The 21,332-nt window shown below is 47.3% G+C and overlaps 1 protein-coding gene across 5 annotated transcripts; it reads right to left on the reverse strand.

The window, feature by feature from the left end:
* Nucleotides 1-2,281: 2,281 nt before the first annotated feature.
* On the reverse strand, nucleotides 2,282-5,602 carry ctxn2 (cortexin 2). Of its 5 annotated transcripts, none has more exons than XM_052042585.1 (2): nucleotides 5,458-5,602; nucleotides 2,282-3,440 (listed from the first exon to the last, which is right to left on the reverse strand). In XM_052042585.1, exon 2 carries the CDS (start codon nucleotides 3,390-3,392, stop codon nucleotides 3,147-3,149), a length of 246 nt encoding a protein of 81 aa, XP_051898545.1. In that variant the 5' UTR covers nucleotides 3,393-3,440; nucleotides 5,458-5,602; the 3' UTR covers nucleotides 2,282-3,146. The 5 variants fall into 5 exon arrangements, with proteins under 5 accessions (XP_051898545.1, XP_051898546.1, XP_051898544.1 ...); XM_052042586.1 differs by lacking the exon at nucleotides 5,458-5,602 and adding an exon at nucleotides 5,312-5,455; XM_052042584.1 differs by lacking the exon at nucleotides 5,458-5,602 and adding an exon at nucleotides 5,235-5,383.
* Nucleotides 5,603-21,332: the final 15,730 nt, after the last annotated feature.

The raw sequence follows: 21,332 nt of genomic DNA on the forward strand, positions 1-21,332 counted from the left end.
GAGATATCCAGAGAAGGAAGTGTCAGAAATAGTCCAGGTGAATTTCAGAGCGGGGTGGAAGTTGGTGGCAAAGTTGATAAAGTTGATGAGTTCTGCACGGGTGCAGGAAACAGCACCAATGCAGTTGTCAATGTAGCAGAGAAAGAGTTGGGGAGGGGTGTCAGAGCGGATTTGGGACAGAGACCGTTCCATGTAGCCAATGAAAAGACAGGTGTAGTTAGGGCCCACGTGAGATTGAATGGGAGTGTTGGGGCCTGAGTGGGAAGGGTGGGATGGGAATGGCAGCCCCCAGAGGCTGGGGAGGGAGGACGGGGACCCAGTGAGTGGGGAGGGAGGACGGGGACATGGATGGGGGCCTGGTGGGTGGGGGGGGGGGGGGAGGAGGGAGGATGGGGACCCTGTGAGTGGGGAGGGAGGACGGGGACATGGATGGGGGCCCAGTGAGTGGGGGGGGGGGGGGGGGGAGGGGGGAGGACGGCGACATGGATGGGGGCCCAGTGGGTTGGGAGGGAGGACGGGGGCCCGGTGTGTGGGGAGGGAGTATGGAAATCATCACCTTGTGACCCAAATGCTGAATCACTGGGATGCCTGAAGTCAGATGCCAGATTATCGTTTTGCCGAGGCTGCCTCCACACAGAGAACTGTGGTTACATGTATCGCAGGGAGATATTTTAATTATTTAGTTTCCATAATGTCTGCTCAGTGACTTGCATCAGTCTTTGCACCTCAGAAGCAAACACTGTCTTGGTGACATACAACACCTCTGGAAGCAGCGAAGGGGAACTTCAGCCTTCTCCGAATGTACCAGTACATTTGGTGGAATAAAACAGATCACATTTAAATATTAGATTTTCAAAGCAACAGTTCCAGCACAAATTTTAACATTGCAACAGCTGCGATCTAATATACAAATCCATCAAAGTCACTGGTTTTAATAGAAAATAAGGACTGTGTTCTGTTTTCCCACAGCTGTGGGTCATCCTGTTTGACTCAAACAATAGACCCCTTCATTCTGAGCTCTGGCAGCCTCTCTTGGCTTTGGAGGTCTATAAGCCATTAAAATAATAATTAATTTGCACAGGTTTTAAATATAACACTGAAATCAAAGTTAAGATATTAATAATTGTCTGAAAGTAATCCAACTAAAGTGGTGAAATTATGAGTTGGAAAGTCTGATACTCAATGTAACTCGTAGAGAAATGGATGGAAACAAAGTTGGGGGGGGGGGGGGGGGGGCGATGACGGAAAGCTGCCGTAACCAGACTTGGAACCAGCAGACTCCCAGAAGCTTACAGTGCAGCAGCAGAGTTATACTCAACAAATCAGGCAGCATCTGTGGAGAGAGGAATTGAGTTCACAGTGAAACAAGCTGAAGAAAAAAAGTGTGGTGGATGGAAGGGGAGAGGAGTAAAGGAAGCAGGCCAAAACAGGAGAAAGCCAGTTAGCCTCAAAACGGCTCCTCATTAATCCATTCCAGCTGCACCTTTCTGATGCCCAGAGCCCCACCGTCAAATGTTGTTTCTCAAGGAGCAGATTTGTCTCTCGATTCCGTGGATGATGTTTGCTTCAGATGATAATTTACAGCTCATTCCTACTTCTCTATTTGGAAAACAACTGATCCCTTGTTTCAGAATGGACACAATCCCAAAATATGCAGAGGAGAAAACTTGCCTTTCACACTATCAGAACGTCTCAGAGCATTTCACAGCTGGTGAAGCAGTATTGAATTGTACCCCTGTTGTTTTCTAGGCCAAAGTGGCAGCCAATTTGCACGCAGCAGGATCCCACATTTAGCAAGAAGATAGATTATCTGCTCCTGCCCGTGTTGTTGCTGTCAAGGTCACAATGAAAGCTCTGAAAATAAGGCCAACTTTTGCAAAATCTTACCACGTCAGGGGCAAGTAGAAAACTCTAACCTTTGCAAAGCAAGGTTTGGATGCAATCTAGAAAATCCATTAAAGAATTTTTTTTAAATAGGAGGCAAAAGCCTTCACAATTTTACACTGCCTTGACTTTGGTTTACTTTCAGTTTTATCTAGCTGGATCCTGCTAAGATTTTAATTGCCGACATCACTCTCTCACTAATATGTATACAATGGAAATTCACACTCTATCACTAGCAAGTTCTGAATGATCAGACACTTTAATACTATTTTTTTTTGCTCTGTTAACCCTAACGTTACAATTCCGCATAAAATGATTGATTTAAGGAAAAAAAGAAAAAGCAGAAGGGTAATATTATTAGTTCAGTCTTTCTACAGATTATGCAAACCAGAAAATGCACAGTAATGTTAATTTATTGGACACTATACAGCCACATTTGTAATACCAGACTATATACTTTTGACTGATAACTTTGAATTTATCTCCACACAGAATATGCTGGATTACAATGAACTGTTTCTAACTCACCTTTACTGAGACCTCAATGAGTGATAGTCTACTGTCATAAATACAGATAATGTCACTCAGACCATAGATCCAGCTGCTCTACAAGGCAGATCTATTGCTGTATGGTAATACAATTACAATGCATTAATTTATAAAACTTGCAGGTTCATATAATCAATTCTGACAATTTAGAATTAAAATTTCTGCTGAATCCAAATTGTTACCATGACAGTCTACACAAGCCAACAACCCCAATAGGAGAGTGTTGTTACATACAATAAAATGGGATTAGCGTAGATGGCTGTTTGATGGTCAGTGGGCTGGAAGGCCTCTTTCCATGTGGCACGGTTCTGTAACATGGAACATTACAGCACGGCAACAGGCCCTTCGACCCACAATGTCGGTGCCGAACACAAAACGAAACTAAATCTCGTCTGCCTGTACACGATCCACATCCCTTCATTCCCTGAGTGTTCACCTGTCCATCTAAAAGCCTCTGAAACGCCACCATCGTATCTGCTTCCACCGCTACCCCTGGCAGCCCGTTCCGGGAACAAGTGATGCTGATATTTCAACACCATGATGCAGTTCATCAATAACTTGACCTGCATTAAGGTCTACACGATTGTCTCATCGATAAAGTAGGAACCATTCCTTGACACCTTGGTCCTTTGGGAGCATCACTTTGATTCCACTGGTCTCTTGATGCCATCAATAGAGATCAGTTTATGCACTTAAAGGCACTTCTGTTCACTTCATGCCAAAGCATACTCAAAGGTCCCCTTCTCTAACCCGTCCATCCCATCCGCCCAGGTTGAGGATGGCATGCTGCTGTAAGGGTCCAAGAGGATTCGGAAACACCGCACAATGAGGAGGCCCAAGAAAATGAATAAGATGCCGACAAAAGCGAAAGCGGTCTTCTGCTCCAGGGTCAATGGGTAAGTGTTCATGGAGCTGCCTGTGCTAATGCCCAGGGAGCTGTTGTAGTGATTGTTGATCATTGTCACAGGGTTATAGCCTCGTAAGAACTGGCACCATCATGGCTAAATCTATCAGGAGTAAAAATATTAAAGTTAGCGCAAGAGAAGCAAAGAGAATTCACCCGCTGGAGGTCTACAAGAGTAACACAGCATGCTGGAAACACTCAGAGGGTCGGGCAGCATCTGTGAGGGGGAATGTAGCGGTGAACTCTACCAGTTGTTGAATTACTACCTGAAACCTCAAACCTGCCTCCCCTCCACACGTCCAGTTGCAGCCACGGTGTATTCCATCGTCCCATCATCGGCACCTTCCCCAGCCCTATAATGTCCACCTGCATCGTTAGAGATGCTCCCAGTCCAATACATGCAGGAGGTGGACAGTGCTGTAGGACACCAAACCATGCTCTCGCTGGGGACAGTCATTCTAAACTGTCATCACACAGATGTTAAACAGTGTGCTCACCCCCCTCGTGGTTAAGGTTAAAACAGCTAATAAACTGTGGTTACAGGCGAGTTAAACAGCAGGTTACCAGGTCTGTCCGGTGGTGAAGGGGGAGTGGATCGGATAAAAGGGAGAGGAGGGGGAGATGTGACGGAGAGCTGAATGGAAATGGGATGAAACAGGGAGGGAGAGGATGGCGAGGGTGGGGGGGGGGGGAGATAAGACGGGGAATTGATGGAATTGGACTGGGAAATTCTAGATGGACAGGATGGAAAATAGGTAGGGGGAGTGGGGTGGGGCAGGAATAGACAGCATGGAGAGGATTGAGGGATAAGGAGTACAGGGAAGGGACGGGAGAGAGATGGACAGGGTGGGCAGTGATAGGATGTGGTATGGGGGTGAAGAAGGCAGAGGATCGAGGAATGGGATGGAGAAACCAAAGGATGAAGTGATAGACGGAGAGGAATAGAATGCAAAGTGATGGGACCGAGAAGCAGTTCAGGAAAAGAATGGAAGGGAATAATCTAAAGGCATTGCATGGGAAAGATCAGGAATGGAAAGAAGGGGATGGATATGACTGGATGGGAAGAGATAGGATGAAGGAATACTGGGAAGGGTTAGAACAGAGAGTGGGAATGAAAGGTGGAGAAGGAATAGGATGGGCAGGGATAGGGTTGAAGGAGATGCACTGGGAGGAAGGGATGGAATAAGAGGAAGTGAAATGATGTCAGGGGACATTACAGGGATGGGAAATGATGCAGGATGGGCTGGGAAAGGGGGAAATGGATAAGACAGGGAAAGGATAGGATAGGGAAGAAACAAGATGGGAAGTGATCGAATGGAGGAATAGAGGGCACGGGATGGGAGGTACCTTTTTTAAAAGAGGGGAGAAAGGTAGTGGGGTGGGGTGAGATGGAGATGGACGGGTTGTTGGGTGGGTGGGTGGGTGGGGGGGGAGGGACGAGGGGGGAAGGAATGGGACGAGGGAGGGGGGAAGGAATGGGACGGGGGGAGGAATGTGACCGGGGTGAGGAGGGGGTGAGGAATGGGACGGGGGAGGAATGGGACGGGGGAGGAGGAGGGGGGAGGAATAGGACGAGGGAGGAGGAGGGGGGAGGAATAGGGGGGAAGAGGATGGGGACGGGGGGGGAAGAGGAGGGGGGACGAGGAGGGGGGACGAGGAGGGGGGACGAGGAGGGGGGACGAGGAGGGGGGACGAGGAGGGGGGACGAGGAGGGGGGACGAGGAGGGGGGACGAGGAGGGGGGACGGGGGGGAAAGAGGGAGGAGGAGGGGGAGACGAGGGAGGAGGAGGGGGGACGGGGGGGACGAGGGAGACCAGGTTACCGGTACCGAGGTGCCCCGTCGCCCGGAGGAGCGGAGCCGCAGCCCCGGGTACAGACAGACCCGCTCCCGGCTGACCTGTTGCGCATCTTCAAGGCGGCGGCCGCTCGGTCCCCCTCCCGCTCCGCTCCCCTCCCCTCCGGCGGGGGACCCACCTTCCGCAGCAACGACTCAGGCCAAAGTTTGTCCGCCCGCCGTCTCCCAAGCTCGGCCCGGCGGGAGCGGGGAACAGCGTGACCGCCACCGAGCTCCCGTCCCCGGCGCCGTGTCAATGCAGGCGGGAGAGGCGGGGCATTCGCACCTGATGCGCCGAGAGCGCCGCCCCCGGGACCTCCCGTCCGTCTCCCGCCGATGTCCGGGACCTCCTCCTCCGCTCGCTTTGCCGGACCTGCTCCGGTCCCGGGGACCTCCGTCCGTCTCCCGCCGCTGCCCCAGCGGATTCCGGCGGCCGGGCTGTGAAGTTGTGGCGGGCAAGGAGGGAGCTCGGAGGTCCCAGCTCCCAGCCCCCAGTCCCAGCCCTGAGCTCCAGCCCCTAGTCCCAGCCCTGAGCTCCAGTCCCAGCCCTGAGCTCCAGCCCCTAGTCCCAGCCCTGAGCTCCAGCCCCCAGTCCCAGCCCTGAGCTCCAGCCCCCAGCCCCCAGCCCCAAGTCCCCAGTCCCAGCTCTGCCCCGGTTACAATTTGCTCGACTCTGCAGCCTGAGGCACGTTGTGTCAATGTTGCCATCTGACTGCGGGCACAGGCGGGTCAGGTAACCTGGCGGGGCGGGGCATCACTTGCTCCCACACCTCCTCCCGGGAGCCCCATCCTCTCCCCCCTCCCCGACCAGCCTTCAGTCTGCACCGCACCTGGCACCTTGGCACCTCTTAGCCTCTTCACCATCTGCCCGCAGCCCAGAGATGACCCTGTGGGTGCCAGGCTGGTGGTGTATGAAAGATGTTCTTGCCCACGCCACCCTTCCCTCTCCAGAACCACCACAGCCCTCCTCCACTGAGGAGCAGACGGGTCCCCCAGCTGAGGCTGAGGGGTGGGGCCGTTAGACCAAGGGGCAGGGGCACTGGGCTTTGTTGTTGGCACTGCCTTGCTCCAGCAACACAATGAGGGGTGCAGGGTGTCTAATGCCACCTGGCCTTGGAGATTCCGGCCTGTGCTCGGCACAGTCCATCACGCCAGGCGGCAGAGCGGGTAGAGCCGCTGCCTCACAGCCCCAGCGACCCGGCCTCGATCCTGACCTCGGGTGCTGTCTGTGTGGAGTTTGCATGTTCTCCCTGTGACCCCGTGGGATTTCTCCGGGTGCTCCAGTTTCTTCCCACATCCCAAAAACATGCGGGTTGGTGGGTTAGTTGGTCACTGTGAAGTGCCCCTGGTGAGTAAGTGTGTAGGAGTTGATGGGAATGTGGGGAGAATGAAATGGGATTAGTCAGGCTCTGTGTAAATGGGTGTCTGATAATCGGCATGGACTGGGTGGGTTGAAAGGCCTCATTCCATTCTTCAGCATCAATGATGCTAAAAGATTTAGCCATTCTCCTGATCTGTACCCCACCTACCACCCTAAACATTTCCTGCCCTCATCTCCACCTGCAGTGTGTACCATTTACAAAATACCCTACAGTTACTCGCCCAGGCTACACTGACAACATCTCCCAAACCTGTGATCTCCACCTACGAGGACCAGGGCAGCAGCTGCACAGGAACCCCCACCACCGGTAGGTTCCTCTCCAAGTCACACACCGTCCTGATATGGGAACGTATCACCGGTCCTTCATCATAGCTGTGTCTAAATCCTGACACTCCCTCCCGTCCCCACAATTAAGTGGGAGCACCTTCACCAGAAGGACTGTTGCGGTTTAAAGCGGGGCTCACCACCACCTTCTCAAGGCAGTTATGGATGGGCAATGAATACGGGAGCGCTGGATTCTATAAATAATATAAAAGTTAATATAGACTCTGCTCCACTGATTCTGCCTAAAACTGCATTGAACTAACAGTTAATTCTACTTTTTGTTGAGTTACATTCTTTACTCCTGAGTGGAAATGGTTTTTCTCTTGTTATCTTCTTGAAAATTCCTCCTCATTTTGAACCTTTCATCCGATCTCATCAAAATGTCTGTGTGGCCCCAGCCTCTGTCATCTCTCCTCATCTCCAAACCCTTGCAACACTGCTTCAAAGGCAAATCTTCACCGCGGTGAGGTATTCCACCTGGGTCCCATTCATTTCCTTTGCATTTGTACTCTGTGTCTCTACTGACATGACTGAACATCCCATGGACATTTCATTAAACTTTATTTTATTAATGTCCTCGCTTAAAAGATTCCTTTCTGAACTTCTCTAATCCTGATAAAGTTCTTACTAAGGTTTTTACTCTGCAAAACTTCATACTTGTCTGTGTTAAATTCAGTCCAACCACTGCCCTATCTTTGTCTCCTTTTGTCCTTTTCACAGTTAATCAGGCTTCCTAGTTTTGCATTGTCTTCAAATGTTGAAATCATGATTGTACAATATATATTTATGAACATTGAGGAATGGACCCAATACTAACCCCTGCCTCCGCCCCATTTGGAATCCATTAACAGTCATATCTCTTTAATACAACATGCCAGTTATTACAGTTTAGCATCAAGCCAAGTCTTATGGCACTTCATCAAACACTTTTTAAAAAGCCATATATAGAATATCCACTGCAATCCCTTTATCAATACACACAGCTTCTTTAGAGGATTATATTAACATAAATAGATAAAAATATTATTATACGTGTTGCCAAAATAACCGTACGTAAAGTGAACCAGGATATGCTGAGTGATTTGGCATCTAATAATTACACAGAACGGCAGGTCCCAGGCTAATGGCAGCAGCTCAGAAGAATGGCCAAAGGTCTCCTTTAATCCTTACCTGTTCTCTTGCCCATGCTTGATTACTTCAATGTTTTCCTCATTGGCTTCTTTCCGCAAATAATAAAGTCTAACTTGTCACAGTTGCAGCTGATGATATTTGGTTGTATTCTCCCCTCTTTTGCACTTTCATTGGTTCAATGGTCCCTGAAGCATTTAGTGCAAAGCCCCTGCCTTCCCCTGCTCTGCAACTTCTTCCAGATCTACCTCTCCATCATCTGACCTTCCAGTTCTGACCTCCTCGGTCTCTCGTCATTAGGGATATAACCACCTGAAACTTTGAAGGCTGAAACTTCTCCTTATCCACCCTAAAAAAAAGTCTCAAAACTATTCACTTCCCCAATCTCTCCTGGTAGATTCACTTCCTAGTTCAACTTTCGCCTGTTTTTATTCCTACACTATGGAGTATTTTGGGAATTTTGTTGTTTTGCATTTGCTGCCATACTGAAGTTTATCTCTGAAAGCACCTTGCAAACCTGTCACATCTATCACCCAAGGCAGTAGAGGTGTAGGAGCGCCATCTCCTCCAAGTTTCAATCTATGATCATACACAAGGTTTTTATATCCTTCCCTCCACTTGTTGTTGAGTTAAAATCAAGAGACTTTATGTATAGCAAACCAGTGGGAGAACCTTCACCGGCTGAAGCACTTATAGAAGGACCAACTCCACTTTGTAGAGTAGGTGGTGATGGTCCGCCTTAACCCATTACAAGGTTCAAGCACACCCTGATCAATGGGATAAAATATGACAAAAAAAAACCAATGAAGCTTTACCTTTTTGTAGGGAATCTTTCTTGAAGATGTGCGTGGGTCAACGAGATGGTGTGTGCAGGACAGGTGGTCCATATCAACACTGCCATCAGCAGCTAGTGGACTTTGTCAGCAGAGCATAGGGGCACAGGAAAACCCAATGTCTGGGGCATGCTGGAGGCACTGACTAATTTGTATGTCTGCAGAGTCTGGACTCTGTCTAGTTGCAGCTTTTAGTATAATCGCAGCAAAAGTGATTTCTGCTGGCACCTTCCCTGCTAAATGTCACATCAACCCTTGGGTCAATAAATCATTTGCCACGCTTTCTCCTGTGACATCTAATACTTTCAGTGCGTGCAAGTCATTGTCTTATCGCAGCCCAGAGTCCCACATAACGGTCCACAAAGATAGGTGTGTCACACCCATCAACAGGTCCAGGACTGTACAGCGGGCAGTGCTGCTACCTCACAGGTCCAGGGACCCCAATTCATCCCTGACCTTGGATATTGTCTGTGTGGAGTTTGCACATTCTCCAGTTTCCTCCCACATCCCAGAACCATGCAGGTTGTTAGGTTAATTGGCCACTGTAAATTACCCCGAGTGGAGCAGGGTGGTGGGATCATCAGGTGGATGATGAGCATCGTATCTGGATATATCACGGCTTGGTATGGCAACTGCTCTGCCCAGGACTGCAAGAAACTGCAGAGAGTTGTGGACACAGCCCAGCGCATTATGGACACCAGCCGCCCCTCCTTGGACTCTAATGTCTTTACCTCTCGTTGTCTTGGTGAAGCAGCCAGCATAATCAAAGACCCCACCCACCTGGGACATTCTCTCTTCTCTCCTCTTCCATCGGGTAGAAGATACAAGAGCCTGAGGGCACGTACCACCAGACTTATGGACAGCTTCTAACCCACCGTGATAAGACTATTGAACAGTTCCCTTATACAATGAGATGGACTCTGACCTCACAATCTACCTTGTTGTGACCTTGCACCTTATTGCACTGCACTTTCTCTGTAGCTGTGACACTTGACTCTGTACTGTTATTGGTTTTTACCTGTACTACATCAATGCACTCTGTACTAACCCAATGTAACTGCACTGTGTAATGAATTGACCTGTACAATTGGTTTGTAAGACAAGCTTTTCACCGTACCTCGATACAAGTGACAATAATAAACCAATACCAATGTGGGAGCGAATAGGTGGGGAAATGGGACTGATGGGAATGCCCTGCGAGCTGGCATAAACTTCGATGGGCTGAATGGCCTCTTTCACTAATTTGAGGGAAAATGAGAGATGTTATGAGTGAAAGAACATATTGGAGTAAGGATATGGAAAAATCCTGGTCTGGAGGGAAGACTCAGTGGGAGCAGTCACAGTGAGGGCCATGACTACTCATGGCAATGCCAATGGCTGAGGCATGTGCAAGTGCCAGGAAAGACAGTGAGATATGTACATCAAAGTGAAAGGAATGGGAGGACAGGTCGACCTTAGAATTTAAGGAAGGACAAGACTTGTGGAGAGTGTAGACACAACCAAGGAGCTGGACAGACTTGTAAATACCACCTGAAACCAGGTAAATCAGAATCCCAGAAAGACCCCCTTACGGAATTCATAAGATTCCTGGGCAGTGTCCACTCCACAGATAACATTTGTAATTGGATTTAAATAACACATATTGTAAATGATCGGCAGGTGTGGGAAATGGAAGCCCAACATCGCTGCTGGTTGGGAATCCTTCCTTTGGCTTAGTTTTCATATGGTCACTGATGGTGAGGTTTGGGAACACCGAGTAGCTATCTCTAGAATACAGTCATGTGTGGCTGTAAGTCCTACCTTCCGTCGCTGAGTGTTACCACGTCCATCAATATTTAACACGAAGCATCTCAGAAGGTAAAGAATCTAGCAGCAGGAATTGGAACTGCACCAGATTACAACATTATGCTGTTGGACTAATGTAATTAGTTGTGATTTCCTTAGTATCTCATAAATATCAGCAGCAAGCTTACTCCCTCATTAATTTTGGGTTTCTTTGCATATTTCTTGGCATTCCTGCTTTTCATTCACCTTGGAAAATTCCGTGAACCTTGTTTCAGGAAGGTGACAGTGGTCCAGAAATAGAGCTCAGTGCAACTGGAAGCAATGAGAGATTTAGCCCACAGATTTGGAGATCCACTTAACTTTCTGAATTTACTACCTGTGAGGCAGTTTGGTGTCACCAAAAGAACAATATGAGTCACAGAATGGATCCCATATTCCCATTTGAACATATCGTTTTTAAGGCAGTACCAAGGGAGTGTTGATTAGGAGTTTCAGGAGGTTTGGTATCTCGTCAAAGACTCCTGCAAGTTTCTACAGATGTACGGTGGAGAACATTCTGATCGGTTGCATCACCGCCTGGTATGGCGGCTCCAATGCACAGGATCGCAAGAGGCTGCAAAGGGTTGTAGACTCAGCCGGCTCCATCACGGGCACAACTCTCCCCACCATCGAGGACATCTTCAAGAGGTGGTGCGTCAAGAAGGCGGCATCCATCACTAAGGACCCTCACCATCCGGGACATGCCCTCTTCTCGTTACTACCATCAGGGAGGAGGTACAGGAGCCTGAAGACCCACACTCAATGATTCAGGAACAGCTTCTTCCCCTCTGCCATCAGATTGCTGAACAGTCCATTAACCCATGAACATTACCTTGTTATTCCCTTTTTTGCATTATTTATTTATTATTTTGTAATTTATAATAATTTCATATCTTTGCACTGTACTGTTGCTGCAAAACAACAAACCAGGACATATAATTATGTGATAATAAATCTGATTCTGACTCTGATCATCATATTTCAAAGTTCTTGCAAATCTGTTCAGAGGAATTCAGCCCTCTGTCCTAGCCAGTACTCATTCCTCAGTCGTTGCTGGAAGATGAGGTTAATACGGATGGGTCCCTGCTGGTCAGCATGGACATGGTGGGCCGAATGGCCTGTTTCCATGTTGTATGACTCTGTAGTTCTATGACTCTATGAGCATTGTTAACAAATCATAAGGCAATAATTTAAACAGGGCTTGTGGGATCTGATCAGATACAACACATGAGTGAGTTTCCTGCATTACAGTCATCAGTTGTAAATTGGCAAATTGGTTTATTATTGTCACATATACTGAGGTGCAGTGAAAAACTTTGTTTTGCATGCCATCCATACAGATCATTTTATTACAACAGTGCATTGATGTTGTACAAGGGAAAACAATAACAAAATGCAGAATGTAGTATTACAGTTAAAGAGAAAGTGCAGTGTAGGTGTACAATAAGGCTTCAAAGGTACTTCATCAGATGTAAAACTCTTTGAGGCAGCATGTGGTCATGAATAAAGCTACATAAATGTAAATGGTTTGATTTGTTCTTCAGCTTTCACTTTTACCAAATTCCCACGAGACTTGACTGGGTAGATGCAGGGATGATGTTTTCCTTGACGAGTGTCTGGAACAAGTTGACACAAAATCAGACACAAGCCATTCAAGTCAGGGTGACAAGTAATGTCTTCACCCAGGGGGTGGTGAACCTTTGGAATCTTCCACTCGAGAGGGCTCAGTAGGTTCAGTCACTGAGTATATTCAGGACAGACAACTGATTTTTGTTATGAAGGGATACGGGGTCAGTGCAGGAAGGTGGCACTGGGGTAGAAGATCAGCCATGACCTTATTGAATGGCAGAGTAGGCATCGGGCTGAATGGTCCATTGCTCTTTCTGCATCTTCCACTGTCAGTGACCTGCACTTCCATCCTGTGGAGCTCCACACTAGGAGCCACCTCGCACTAACTTGTCATTTGATTTTGAGGTGATGTCATAACCCTGCTTCCAGTATCTGAGCAGTAATAATCTGGCCTGCTGGGCAGGACCCAACTCTCACCTGGGAAGGGGCACAGGCACCCTCAGCTTCCATTTCTGATCGGGGAAGGAGAGGGGCGGAGGACCCGGCCGGGATTTGGAAGCTCACTCTTGACAGCCGAGTCCTGGAGCGTGATGTTTTTAATTCATTCAAGGGATGTGGGCTTCGCAGACTGAGCCAGCATTTAATTGCCCATTCCTAGTTGCCCCTGAGAAGGTGGTGGTGAGCTGCAGTCCCTGAGGTGTGGGTACACCCACAATGCTGTCAGAGAGGGAGTTCCAGGATTTTGACCCAGCGACGGTGAAGGAACGACGATATATTTTCAAGTCGGGATGGTGTGTGGCTTGGAGGGCAACTTCCGGGCGGTGGTGTTCCCCGTGCTTTTGCTGCCCTTGTCCTAGCTGGTAGAGGTCGTGGGGTTGGAAGGTGTTGTCTAAGGAGTGTTGGTGAGTTGCTGCAGTGCATCCTGTAGACGGTACGAACTGCTGTTACTGTGTGTCGGTGGTGGAGTGAGTGAGTGGTTGTGAATGGGGAGCCTATCAGACAGGCTGCTGTGTCCTGGATGCTGTCGAGCTTCTTGAATGTTGTTGAAGCTGCACTCACCCAGGCAAGTGGAGAGCGTTCCCTCACACCTTGTAGATGGTGGACAGCCTTTGGGGAGTTAGGAGGTGAGTTACTCAGAATTCCCAGCCTCTGACCTGCTCTTGTAGCCACAATGTGTATATGTCTGCTCCAGTTTCTGGTCAATGGTAACCCCCAGGATACTGATAGTGGGGGATCCAGTGATGCTAATGCCGGTGAATGTCAGGGGTTGACAGCTGGATTATCTCTTGTTGAATATCGTCAATACCTGGCACTTGTGTGGAGTGAATGTTACTTGTCACCTATCAGCCCAGGCCTGGATATTGTTCACGTCTTACTGCATTTGGATGTGGACTGCTTCATTATCTGAGGAGTTGCAAATGGTGCCGAACATTGTGCAATCATCAGCAAACATCCCTACTTCTAACCTCACAAATGAAGGAAGATCATTGATGAAGCAGCCGAAGGTGGTTGGACCTAAGGGACTATCCTTGGGAACCCCTGCAGAGATGTCCTGTGGCTGAGATGATTGATCTCCAACCACCATAACCACCTTCCTTTATGCCAGGTATGATTCCAACCAGCAGAAGGTTTTACTCCTAATTCCCATTGACTCCTGTTCAGCCAGGGCTCTTTGATGCCATACTCGATTAAATGCTGCCTTGATGTCAAGGGGCAGTTACTCTCACTTCACCTCTGGAGTTTATCTCTTTTGTCCATGTTTGGACCAAGGCTGTAATGAGGTCAGGAGCTGAGTGACTTTGTTGACGACAGAGTTAGAAAACCCACTGCTTTAGCTCACCACTGGGCCACGGAACAGAGAGGAACCAGCTGCCCACTGAAGTTGACGGAAATATAATTGGCAGCGATGGGAACCTGAATGGCAATGTCTCATCATTCAAATGACAGCAAGCCCAAAATACCCTAAAGCCCTCCACCCCCCATCCCGCCTGCAGAGGTTAAAATTAGAATGAGCTGTTGTGGATTTATGGACTGCTATGGACTGATCCATCAACACATTGTAACATAAGGCAATGCTGTCACATTCACCCATGGCCTGTCGGATTTACACGACATAGGCAACCTATATTTTGCAGAGCAGAGCACCCGCTGCTTTCCAGCACAATGCTGGGTCAACAGATGGTTTTCTCCACTCGCTCCTGCTGCACCTACAGGTATTAAAAACTCATGAATCAGGAGCAGCACAAGGTCACTCTGTCATTCACTGAACCTCACCTGTAACCTTATCTCCTCCTTCTGCCCCGATAACTTTTCATCATTTTGTTTATCAAGGATCTATCTACATCTGCCTTAAAATACATTCAAAGGCTTCCACTGAGGAAGAGTTTAGTCACATGTACATTGAAACACACAGTGAAGTGCATCTTTGTGTAGAATGTTCTGGGGGTAGCCTGCAAGTGTTGCCACGCTTCTGGCACCAACATAGCATGCCCACAACTTCCTAACCCATACATCTTTGGAATGTGGGAGGAAACCGGAGCACCCGGAGGAAACCCACGCAGACACGGGGAGAACGTACAAACTCCTCAGAGACAGCGGCCGGAGTTGAACCCGGGTCACTGGCGCTGTAAAGCGTTACGCTAACTGCTACACTACCATGCCTGCCAAAGACTCATGTCCATCCGAGAGAAAAATCCTCATCTTAAATGGGCGACACGCTACTTGTAAACAACGACCCCTAGTTCAGAATTCTCCCACAAGAGGAAACACCCCCTCCATATCCACCCTGTCACAACCCCTCAGTGTCTTGTACATTTTAATCATCACTCAACCATTGCCCCACTTTCGCACATTGCCTGAAATGCCCCTCCTCAGGAACCTCCCCTGTCAGTTCGAGCACACCCAGATACTTGAAGTATTTTCTGATAGGTTTCATGCTCAATAGTGTCCAGGGCAAATTTTCATGGAATTCGGATCAGTGGCTGTGGAATTATGGAAGGTGTCCATTGCTTAAAGGATATTTGGTTTCATACACTTTGATACAGTTTCTGACCATAAGTCATAATAGATTTTAACAGTTCTAATGAATGGAAGAGAACTTGTAGATGGAGAGGGTTGGTCTTAAACAGGAGCAGATCACACCAAGGGTTTTGCAGGTGAGTTCCAGCCTAGACCTGCTGTTCATTCACCTTTAGAGTATTTCATGCCACCAGTGTGGGTTCGATAGAATATACCAAATGATTTCACCTCCGTTGTTCACTGTCATTTCATTTAGGAAATGATTTCAATGCACATCCAAAGCTCATTTGTACTTCCATCATAAGGAGACAAGGATAATTTATTGGACACCCTTACCTCAATTAAAGTACTTTCATAAACTTCAGATCATCTTAATTCTTTTGGCTCTTTAACAACCTTTGAAAAGCTGTTGTGAATAAAGTGACAGCTGCTGGTCTTACTAAACTGGTTGTGTTTCAGCTGATTGCCTGATTTTCCCAAGGGGAGGTAATCAATTTTCTTCATGGTTAGATGCTACCTGAGGACTCTATTAAGGTCTACCTGCTTGTCTGAATGCCCGATGCACACAAAAATCCATTGCCCAGTTTAAGCGTTTCCAAATTGAGCTCTTGAAAAAGCCACAATGAGTGTTATTTCAACATATTTACCAATATCCAGAGACATTAGACTGGTATTGGTGAAAAAAGTATTAGGAATGCATAAAATATAGAGCCTAGATATTCCGAAACAGCTTAGCGTTAAGCACCATTGAAACTTCCAGGGAGAAGTTTCAGAGAGTGACATTCAGTCCAGTGGGAAGAAACCCATCCATGTTGAGCTTCCCTGTCCGATTTCCATTAGTGATCAAGATTGGGAAGTTAATGATTGACAGCGCTGTGGGGAACTGGGATCAAGGGTTGCTCTGTTGAATCTACCACAAGCAGTTAAATGGGGTGCTCTCTCAATCAGCTGCAGCATGAAACCATATGGATCTCAGAAAAGATGTGCCCTTTATCCCAAGTTGACTAGTCACTAGCTGGTCAACAGGAAAATGATCACTGGTGATCTCAGCCTTCATAAGGTAGCCCAAGCAAATGTACGATGTGGAAATCTGTTGCTACCACTGTCTCCCTGCAGACAACATAACTCAGATACTGGACCCCCGATGATCTGGGTTATTTTTGCATTTTTTCCATTCCAGCACCACAGCTCTCTTACCAGCTCAACAAGCATCCATCTCCGACAAGGGCATTTCTCTGACTGGACATTGTGACCAGTGGTGTTCCGCAAGGATCAGTGCTGGGATTTCTGTTGGTGATATATATGTAAATGATCTGGATGAAAATGGAGACACATGATGCTGCGGATGCTGGAATCTGGAGCAACACACAAAACACTGGAAGGACCCAGCAGGTCGGGCAGCATCTGTGAGGGAAATCTAGGTGGGCTGATTAATAAGTTTGCAGATGACATGGAAGTTGGTGGACTTGTGGATAGTGAGGAAGGTCGTCCAGGATACTGTAGGATGTAGATCAGTTGGATATTTGGGGGGAGAAATGGCAGATGGAGTTTAATCTGGGCAAGTGTGAGGTGTCGCATTTTGGAAGGTCAAATGCAAGAGGAAAGTATCCAGTAAATGATAGGACCCTTAGCAGCACTGATGTACAGAGGGATCTTGGGGTCCAAGTCCATCGCTCTCTGAAAGTTGCAAAACAAGTCGATAGGGTGGTAAAGAAAGCATACGGCATGTTTGCCTTCATCGACTGGGGCATTGAGTAGAAGAGTCGGGAAGTCAGGTTGCAGCTGTATAAAACTTTGGTGAGAGCACATTTGGAGTATTGTGTGCAGTTCTGGTTGCGACTCTATGGGAAGGATGTTGGAGGATGTGGAGAGGGTGTTGCCTGGACTGCAGTATGTTAACTTTAAGGAGAGGTTGGCCAAACTTGCATTGTTTTGTCTGGAGCGTCAGAAGTTTATAAAGTTATGAGAGACACAGGTAGAGAAGATGGTTAAATTTTTATCATGTGGTAAGGGTATCAAAGACAAGAGGGCTTAAGGTGAGAGCGGGAAAGTTTAAAGAAGATGTGTGAGGCAAGTTTTTTACACAGAGATGTGTAGGTGCCTGGAACGGGCTGCCAGAGGTCGTGGTAGAAGCAGATATAACAGAAACTTTTAAGAGACATTTAGACAGACACATGAACAGACAGAGAATAGTGGGGTACAGACCATGTGCAGGCAGATGGGATTTGCTCGATGAATGTCATGGTCAGTGTGCACATGATGGGCTGAAGGGCTTCTCCCTGTGCGGTGCTGTTCCATGTTCCATGTTCCGTGTTCTATGTTCTATGTTCTATGTTTAGGGGATCTACAATGTAATTGCGCTGCAGAAACAGTTTGAATTTAAAAGTCCTTCAAAATTGCCAACAGCAATTTTCCTTCAATGACAGAATGAAATTACATTGAAGAACAGCAAGTCTGAGTGAAAACTGGAAATCGCTATGAACTTAAGTTCCTTTCAATAAGAATTGTCAATTTATAAGGTGCATGTCATTCGGTGTACAAGCACAGATCAGTACTTATGTGACAAGAACCAAAGATTCAAGAAGTGTGGAGGAGGGAAGGCACCTGCCTGGGTCACTGTGGATGCATCGAGCACATCTGGATACAGCTGTTTCACATCCACCAGGGTAAAGAACCAGTGGACAGGAAACAGCAGCACTGGTTTAGCAGAAGGATATTTCCTGCTTTAAAAAAGTTCAGAACAGACTATTCGCCCTCAAAAGGTCCATTTTACGCAAAAGTGTGCTTACGAGTATTCTATAACGATCGTACCAGGCTTTCTCAAGCTTCTTCATCTGATGTCAGTGATATTCAGGTACAGGTCTTCAGTCACGTTCACTCTTCAGGAGAAGTTCTTCCCCATGGGAAGACTTCCTGCTCTACAACAGGAGCTGGCTTTGACCAAGAGTTTGGAGAAGGATTTGAGCTGCATTTATAGGTGTTGGGAATTGGCTTTGGTCCTTAGTGAGGAGAGACATTTGACCAGGAGTTTGGAGAGTTAGGGCTTGGCTTTGACCAAGATCTGCTAAAGGGCAAATCATGTTTAACCACTTTGATGGGATTTTTTGATGAGGCAACAGATTGAGTTGAAAGGGATAATAGAACATCGAACAGCACAGGAACAGGCCCTTTGGCCCACAATGTCTGTGCTGAACATGATGCCAAATTAAACTAAACCTATCTACCTGCACACAATCCGTGTCCCTCCGTTCCCCGCCTGTTCAGGGCTCCATCTAAATGCTCTTAAACATCACTATCGTTTCGGCTTCCACCACTATCCCTGGAAGCACATTCCAGGCACCCACTGCTCTCTGCGTAAAAGACCTACTCCACACATCTCCTTTAAACTTTACCCCTCTCACCTTAAAACTATGTCCTCTGGTATCTGATATTTCCACTCTGGGAAAAAAAGAACTCTGCCTATCTATCCTATCTATGCCTCTCATAATTCTATGAACTCTTATCAGGTCTCCCCTCAGCCTCTGATGCTCCAGAGCAAACAACCCAAGTTTATCCAAACTCTCTTTATAGCTAACACTCTCTAATCCAGGCAGCAGCCTGATGAATCACTTCCGTACCCTCTCTGAAGACTCCACACCCTTTCAGCAATGGGGCAACCAGAACTGCACACAGTACTCCAAGTGCGGCCGAACCAAAGTTTTATACAGCTGCACAATGACTTCCTGACTCTTATACTCAATGCCCCATTTGATGAAGGGAAGTATGCCGTACGCCTTCTTTACCACACTGTCTATTTGTGTTGCCACCTTTATGTGGATGTGCTCTATGTGGACTTCCAGCAGGCTCTTGTTAAAGTGCTGCGTAACAGGCTTCTTAGTAATGTTGAAGCACTTGGCATAACAGGGACACTAATAACATGGATGTGATGTTGGCTAAGTCACAGACAACAGGGACGTTTCTCAGACTGCAGGAAGGTGAACTGTGGTGTTCCCCCAGGATTGGCGTTTGGGCCACTCTTTTTTAATCTTAATGATCCAGACTTCGAGTGCAACCTACAATATCTAAGTTTGCAGGTGACACAAAACTTGGGAGAATTGTGAATTGTGAAGAGGATTGTGATGGACTTCAGGACATAAACAGTGCCCATGCTTCTGTCTACATGAATGGTGCTGAGGTCGAGAGGGTGGAGAGCTTCAAGTTCCTTGGAGTGAACATCACCAACAGCCTGTCCTGGTCCAACCACGTAGATGCCACAGCTAAGAAAGCTCACCAGCGCCTCTACTTCCTCAGGAGGCTAAAGAAATTTGGCATATCCCCTTTGACACTCACCAACTTTTATCGATGCACCATAGAAAGCATCCTATCTGCATGCATCATGGCTTGGTATGACAACTGCTCTGCCCAAGACCGCAAGAAGCTGCAGAGAGTTCTGGACACAGCCCAGCGCGTCACAGAAGCCAGCCTCCCCTCCATGGACTCTGTCTATACCTCTCGCTGCCTTGGTGAAGCAACCAGCATAATCAAAGACCCCACCCACCCGGGTCATTCTCTCTTCTCTCCTCTCCCATCAGGCAAAAGATACAGGAGCTTGAGGGCACATACCACCAGGCTCAAGGACAGCTTCTATCCCACTGTGATAAGACTATTGAACTGTTCCCTTATACGATGAGATGGACTCTTGACCTTACAATCTACCTTGTTTGACCTTGCACCTTATTGTCTACCTGCACTGTACTTCCCTGTAGCTGTAACACTTTAGTCTGCATTCTGTATAGTTTTTACCCTGTACTACCTCAATGCACCGTGTAATGAATTGATCTGTACGAATGGTAAGCAAGACAAGTTTTTCACTGTACCTCAGTACAAGTGACAATAATAAACCAATTCCAATACCAATAAAACAGGTGTCAAAGTCGACCCACGTTTCTGTAAAGAATCAGACAACAGCAGAACCAAAGAACTTATGATAAATGCTTTATTAGCTTTCACTAGCGGGAGTGGGGGTATACAGAGAGAGAGTAAACCATGTAACCCTAACTCTATACTGAAACCCACTCAACGAAGACTCCGCTACAGCGTATCTTTACACTCATTTTCATGGGAAAGCTAGGTGGGAAGTTACACTTACACAGGCAATAAAGTTTCCAGCATAACAAGATATGTCTAAAAAATTACTTCTTTCCCACTTGCACCTGGCATTAAAACTAGACAAAACTGGACAAAGTCACTAATTTCTGTCTTTTCTTGTGATCAATGGTGTTTCAATATGCCGAAAACTTCCTGAGCTGTCAATACACTTTGAGGGAACTCCTGCTTAGTAGTCACATTAGGATCAGCAAGATTCACCAAGCATTGTGTCAAAAAACACTGAGTTCCTTAGCCGTATGTCCCTCGTTACAGTGAGTGTAACATGTGGATGGATGAATCTTGTTTGCTTCCACAACATATCTGGCACTTCTGCAATCAAGGTTGTGCCCTGCTGTCCCTCAACTTTCCCTGTCAAGCGTACATTAACCGTGTGTCCTTTATATGCCTCGTAGAAATGCTCTTTCTCTCAATCGTCACCAGTGGGATCACAGCACAGGGTGACATGAGGGTTAGGCAGGTCAGAAAAGAGCAGCTCCAGGGGAAGGTCTACTGACTACCATTGGGGAGGGCTGACTGCCATGAGGACTCGTGGCTGTACAGAGGGTGAGCTCACATAGAGCCCCCTATCAGTGCACAATATTTCCACACCAAGTCCCTTGAGCAAGTCGCTTCCAGCCAAATTAAAACCCAGATTTGCTGTAATAGTGAAAGGCAGCGTATGGGTAGCATAATCATAAGTTACTTGTAAAGGTGCTGTAGTTGGATAGTCTCTGAGGTTACCTTCCAGTCCAGACATTCAAACAATACGAGTAGTTACAGGGAATCCATATTCCTCCACGAGTTCCTGATCCAGGGTGGACAAGGTTGCCCCTGTATCAATCAAAAATGGAAGAGGGACTCCCTGCGCTTTCATCGTCACAATGGGCTCTTCACTCCTCCCTTTTGCTATGAGTGGCAGAGCCCTTCCTTCGACCTCGAGTCATTGTCTGAAAGGGT

Source organism: Pristis pectinata, chromosome 32, assembly GCF_009764475.1.
Source record: "Pristis pectinata isolate sPriPec2 chromosome 32, sPriPec2.1.pri, whole genome shotgun sequence".
Taxonomy (NCBI): domain Eukaryota; kingdom Metazoa; phylum Chordata; class Chondrichthyes; order Rhinopristiformes; family Pristidae; genus Pristis; species Pristis pectinata.